This window comes from Salvia splendens, chromosome 20 (assembly GCF_004379255.2).
Source record: "Salvia splendens isolate huo1 chromosome 20, SspV2, whole genome shotgun sequence".
In the NCBI taxonomy this organism is placed as follows: domain Eukaryota; kingdom Viridiplantae; phylum Streptophyta; class Magnoliopsida; order Lamiales; family Lamiaceae; genus Salvia; species Salvia splendens.
The window spans coordinates 6,136,764-6,143,449 of record NC_056051.1 but is presented as its reverse complement, the minus strand read 5'-3'; the positions used below and the strand labels follow the sequence as shown (position 1 = coordinate 6,143,449).

The window sequence follows — 6,686 nt, the reverse complement described above, 5'->3', positions numbered from 1 at the left end:
AGCTTGCCCAGAAACCAATCAATCAGCAAATCGTGGGAGAATGTTCCCACAGACGGCGCCACTTGTTGGGTCGTGAAGTCGCCGATCTCACACACACTCTATAAGAACGTAAAAGACACAAGTATTTAACGTGGTTCGGTGATAAACCACCTACGTCCACGGAGAAGATGATCGGAATTTTATTGAAGAAGAACACTCGATTACAAGGAACTTGCACTCACAATTCAACTACTCAATTACTAATTTCAAGCTTGAGTAGTAATCTCCTAACTGTGAATGTGTATATTGTGATGATCTCTCTCGCATTACAATCAAGATTGAGCTATATAAACTGATATGAAAGATGGAACTAAATAACTGATTCTCCTTTCCAAATTTCAGTTTAACTGTCACCTAACGGCTAGTTCCAGTTTGCAATCATCGAGCTCCTTTCTTGATTTCTTGCTTGAGCTCCAACGGCTCTGCATGCATGGACACATCCTCACATGTGTGGTTCTTGAGAACTGGAGAACCGGTTATGCAGGCCTATGTGTGAGTTATTCCGGTCAACTTGCTGGTTTTCAAGTTGAACTACTTAAAATATTACTCTATCTGTCTCAATACTGAGTCGTTTTTTTAATTAAATTTATGGATGTATCATTTTGGCTATATTTAACATTTTGGGAGAAAAGAGAAGGTGGAGGGTAAAGAATGTATTTAAATTTTAGAGGCTATAATTATAGGCCTATTGTTTTACAAGTTAAGATTAAACTATCACATTTATTCCTCTTATTTTGATATAAACGTGTTCCTAGTAGTTGATTTTAAAAGTCCAAGCACTGGAATTGGGACCAACTTAATTATGCAATGTCTTCAGTCTTTCATTAATTTTGTCCTTTTTCTCTAGAACAACTTAAAGAACACCATAGACGGTGACAAAACATCGTTGAATGAGTCACTCGACATGGCAGCTTCTGGCGACAACCAGGTGCAAGACCAGGTCAAGAAACTCTTGAGCAAAATGAACAAACTGGAGTCAAGGGCATGAGATTCCGATGCTGACAGGAAATTGACTGATGGGCCGAGCAAGTGAGGAACAACGTAAACTGATAGTCCTAGCAATTGACTGCTATGACAGCCATGGAGCGCCAGAAAAGAAGATGATCAGTCTGATCCAGATGATCTCGAAGGCGATCAAGCTGGATGCACAATTTGGAAGACAGTCAGGAGTTGCATTGTCGACAGCTATGCCAATGTCCGAGTTTTTGAAGTCGGGGAATATCAAACTAGATGATTTTGGTGCCTTGATATGTAGCAGTGGTAGTAAAGTGTATTATCCGGGCACTTACGCAGATGAGGGAGGAAAGCATTGTCCTGATCCAGACTACTCGACACATACTGAGTATCGGTGGGGTCCAGATGGCTTAAAGAAGACCATCTGGAAACTAATAAACATGGCCGAAGGCCTGAAATCGAGCCATTCGTCCGGTGTTATCGAACATGATGTTAAATCGAGCAATTCTCATTGTCGTACGTGATAAAGGATCTCAGTAAGGTCAGTTCTAAAAATATGAAATCTTCTTTAAGTTATAACTTTCTGAACAAAAAATTAAGTTTAGATAGAGAAAAAATTCCCTAGTCCATGTACACCACATGGCAATCTTATTTGGTATGCCTCACTAATAAAATCTTGCCAAATGGAAATGTGTAGTATACATGGCCAAGTGATTATAAGGCATAATATGATATTTTAAGGAAACTTTTATAATTCCCATATTTAATATATACAACCATATGTACACACAATACGTTAAATTATTAATTAATTGTTCATTTCTATTAAAAAAGTGTCTGCCATTCAAGTAAATATATTCTTCACTATATTTATAATTTATTGATTATATCTTTCTACATATATATAATTTTTATCTTCATTATTTTATAATTATTTTTACCGTTAAGTAACTATAAATTAAAGACGACATATTTATGACTAGTAAAGTTTTATCTTCTTAGATTTATAGTTGATGTTTATTTAAATTCATATTGAAATTTATTCATATATTGTCTATTGTATAAAATCCATCAGATCATTTATCATTAACTATCTTAATCAATATTTTAACTAAACATATAATCATTATATAGTTTATGTGTAATGGTAAAATAAAAAAATAGAACTACGTTGTATAGTCATTCATAGAGTATTAAACTTATTGTGTGCGATGCTAATATACAACTATAATTTATGTATATATCGATAAAAAAAAAAGATAAAAATACCCATCAAATAAAAAAATATAATTTATATATGTCAATATAAAAGAATAATAGTCTCGATTAAAAAATGGGTGGTGCAATATGACAATCATTTTAGTACAATATGATAATCATTTTATATATGGGAATAATAAAACTTTTCTTAAAACATCATATTATGTCATTAAAATCATTTGGCCATGTATGCTATATATTTCCATTTGGCAAGATAAGTTGGCTAATTCCATCTCGTTTGGTTGTATTATTCTGATCATGCTTGAATTAAGAACATGGAATAAATTTAAATCCCACATTATATGTAGTATAAAGACCTAAAATTTGAATTTCTTGTTGTATTTCTTAAGTAAATTATCGGAAGTTGAAGACATATTTAAGCTAATTTAGGGGTATAATTTTGGGTCTAAGTTTAAAGAGTTAATAAATGTAGTACGAGTTGATTTTTGAGAGTTTTAATATTTTGGGTAGAAAGAAAAATGGTTATGTTGGTTATTCATTTGAAAAAGATGAAAATTAATAGTGTAAACCACGTGTACCATTACTGTCCACCACCTCCGAATACATCCAGAAAGCGGAACCCTAAACCTCATCCCCCCGATTCGATTGAGGATAAATAGGAACGTGCGGATGGAGTCTCTGCAGAGGAATTGAATTGAGCGACGAAGATTGGGGAATTTGTGCGATCTCGTTAGAGTAAGTGACATTCTTTTGATTCCTTTGATTTTTTCCTTTCTCATACACATGAAACCCAGTGGCGCCAAAGATATGATGATGAGCTGTTATATTTGACGGCAAGAGCATCTATTTGTGCTAAATTGAGAGTAGAGGGTCTTGTATATGTTTATTATTGCTGTGTTTTCTTATAATTATCGGTAGAAATCTGGGCGATGCTGAAGAAGAAAGATTTTGTTGTATGATTAGACTCTTGATTGTGATAAGAGAGAAATTAGGAGATTGGGTCGTTTGAATGTGCTATTACTGCTTAGTTAATCCCATTAGTTTTGGGGGTTTTTTCTTCTTTTGTACTAGACTACATATATCATTCCTCGTTTGTACTGCACTTTTTTTGTTCCGGATTTGGGAGAGACGCATGACCCTCATGCGTCTCTTTTTAATGAGACGCATGACTGTCATGCGTTTTTCATAGAGACGCATGAGGGTCATGCGTCTCTTTTTTTTCGTTTTATTTTAACGACGCATGAGTGTCATGCGTCTTAGGGAGAGACGCATGAGGCTCATGTGTCTTTTATTTTTTTTTAAATTTGTCGGACGACACATGAGCGTCATGCGTCTTAGGGAGAGACGCATGAGGCTCATGCGTCTCTAACTTGCTTAAATCTTCCCAGCGAGGCAGAATAGGCAGAAAACACGATAGAAAGAGGGGAAGACAAATCTTGACGATTTCTTGGCGATTTCTTGACGATTCCCTTCATATTTCGGTAAGTTTCCTTCAATCTTTCAACATTGCTCTCTTATTTGTTGTTTATTTGCATATTATTAGGGGTTTTGATAAATTTATTAAATTAGGGTTTATTGAAAAAATTTGTCTTTAATTGTTGTTGGTTTGTATATATATTTTTGCAGAAATTATGCAAGTATTCGTGAGTTTATATTGGGGCGGTAGAATGTTTCAACTTCCTCAAGTGGGCATTTGTTATGATCCTCCTCGTGCGAGAGCTTCCATCGTATTGAATTCATGTGTTACATTCTCTGAATTAGTTGCAATGATATGTGCTAAGATAAGAATAGATTCAAATCAACACTCCATCGAAATATCTTGGAGGCATTGTTTCTTGGGTACCGGTACGAGTTATGTATGTACTGGGGGTTGACAGTGATGAAAGTGTGTTTTTTATGTTCAATGCGGCTCTAAATTCTACTCGGCATATTGAATTATTTGTTGAGTATTCGTCCGTTGGAAATGCCTTCATCCCACCAATTATTGATCATGGTGTTGGATCATCTACGAGGTTTGAACCTATGAGCATCAATTGCGGTATGAATGAGCAAACAGATGTTGCAGATGTTGGATTGAATACTCAAATGCTGATGTTGATGTTGTACGAGGAGACCTTGCAGATCCAGAATTGTCGTCATCATCGTCTGATGATATTTTAAGTGATGATTCCGGTGCTGACTCTAGTGATGAGGAGGTAGTGTATAAACCCCTCGTACAAGGTGAACAACCACTTCCAGAATATGTTCACACTGGGTTGAAATATTTTCACAAACTGCCAAGTGGTCCTACTGAGGTACCTGAAGTTGGTAATGAACGCAATACTATGTACTGGGATGAAGAACACCCATATCGGATTAATGCTGGAACAAAATTTGATAGCAAGCTGCATGTGAAGACTGCTATTACTATGTGGAGTCTGAGGCAACACCGGCAATTTAGGGTGGTTGAGAGTAAATTAAGAAGGTGGCATGCCGTGTGCAAATATCCAAATGGGAGGACAGAAGATGGGACAGCTATTATCAGCGAGACCGACGCTGACAAAGCGAATGAATGTCGGTGGGAAGTTTCTGTTACACACATGGCCCATGATGATATGTGGGAGATTAGGAAGTGGCGGGGACGCCATAGTTGTGAAGGTCATCGTAATGATAGAGGACATGCTAACTTTTCATCACCAATGATTGCTTTGTGTATTCGCCCTCAGTTGCTAAAAAATGCCAAGTTTAGTGCCGCCGCCGTAAGAAATTTTGTTCATGACAAATTTCATGTGGTAGTCAGTTATAAGAAGGCATGGTATGCACGGAGAAGGGCTTTAGAGATTGTATTTGGTGGATGGGAGGAGTCATTTAGGGATTTACCAAGCTACATGCTTGAACTGCAGTATAGGAATCCAGGCACCATTGTTGAGTGGAGGCATAACGAGGTGTTGAGCCAGGGCCGTACTAAAGTCTTCTATTACGTGTTCTGGGCACTTGGGCCTGCTATACATGCTTTCCAGGAGTGCCAACCAGTTTTGACAGTAGACGGAACTCACCTCCGAGGAAGATTTAAAGGTAAGCTGTTTGTTGCTTGTGGTGTTGATGCTAACAAGAAATGTCTACCTATTGCATATGCTGTTGTTGATGAAGAAACTGGCGACAGCTGGGAGTGGTTTTTGGATCATGTCAGAATTCATGTGGTGAAGTACGAAAGGGAGGTATGCATCATTTCGGATAGGCACAAAGGAATCCTCAAGGCTATGCGTTCTGATGAACGGAAAAAGCCGCCGATATGTCACCACAAATTTTGTTTGATCCATGTGAGGAAAAATATCTTGACAAAACTTAAGGGTAAGGGAGGTAAAGCGAAAGGCATGATATGGGCATTGGGTGTCACAATTCAAGTACGCAAGTACGTGAGAAGGCGACGTGCACTACGGGAGGAAAGTCTTATTGCGATACACGAGCTCAACAAAGCCAAAAAAGAGAATTGGTCTCTTTGCTACGATGATGAACTGAGATGGGGGGTGCCCTCAACAAACATGTCAGAGAGCTAAACAACGTACTGAGAGGTGTAAGAGAGTTGCCAATTAGAGCTTTGGTTGATCTGATATTTTGGCGAACAGTTGAATGGTGGGCAGATAGAAAGACAGAAATACAACAAACCGAAGGTCGGTTGACCCCCTGGGCGAGGGACAAACTTGTTGCGAATGATGCGAAGGGGCAAATGCATTACTGTTCAGTAGTCGCCCGAGAATTAGGTCATTACCAAATTCGAAGTCGTCCACGTGTTGAAAATGGAAAGGCAAAGGGCGATAACAGACAAGATATCGAGTTTATGGATTCAAAGTGCAGTTGTGGGAAGTGGCAGATGTGGAGAGTCCCTTGTTCACATGCGTGCACCGTTGCCAGAGATCGAGGTAACTCTATGTTTGAACTCATTGATAAACACAACCACAAAGCTACATGGGAAGCACAGTACTATGGTGTCTCATTTCAAGCACCAAGACACCAACACTATTGGGCAAATCCTGGATGGAAATTGCGTATCACCCCTGAGCAGTTGCTTCACCGAAAGCGCGGACGAGGCAGAACAAGGAGGATTCCTAATCAAATGGATGTCCGCGAGGAAGATGAACCGAGAGCTCCACGCAGGTGCTGGAATTGCGGCGTAGAAGGACATGATCGAAGAAATTGCACAGTCGGTCGTGTTATGTAGGATCCTCCCCGAAGAAATGTGTTATGATGAATTGTAGTTTGTTCTATCTGTCACAAGCACTTTAGTTAATTTCATTTGTTTAATTTCAATGAAAGGTTGTCTCTGTGTATGTGCCACTGACAAGCACTACCGAATTTGTTGCCCGTTTGTAAACAAATAAACACGCTAAACTAAACGTTTGTAAACAAATAAACACACTAAACTAAACATTACAAAAAATGAAAAAAAAAGCACCTAACTGGTCGATTTCCGCAATGTAGCGACGCATGAGGAT

The 6,686-nt window shown here is 38.2% G+C and overlaps 1 protein-coding gene across 1 annotated transcript; it reads left to right on the top strand.

Moving 5' to 3' along the window:
• The first annotated feature begins 2,811 nt into the window (after positions 1–2,811).
• Positions 2,812–6,483, top strand: LOC121781279. The gene is made up of 3 exons (XM_042179018.1): positions 2,812–2,949; positions 3,603–3,695; positions 3,841–6,483. Exon 3 carries the CDS (start codon positions 4,539–4,541, stop codon positions 5,748–5,750), a length of 1,212 nt encoding a protein of 403 aa, XP_042034952.1. The 5' UTR covers positions 2,812–2,949; positions 3,603–3,695; positions 3,841–4,538; the 3' UTR covers positions 5,751–6,483.
• The last annotated feature ends 203 nt before the right edge of the window (positions 6,484–6,686 follow it).

Bases quoted from the DNA above. Each gene is read 5' to 3' on its own strand.
- LOC121781279 (XM_042179018.1), top strand. From the start codon at position 4,539: ATGTACTGGGATGAAGAACACCCATATCGGATTAATGCTGGAACAAAA.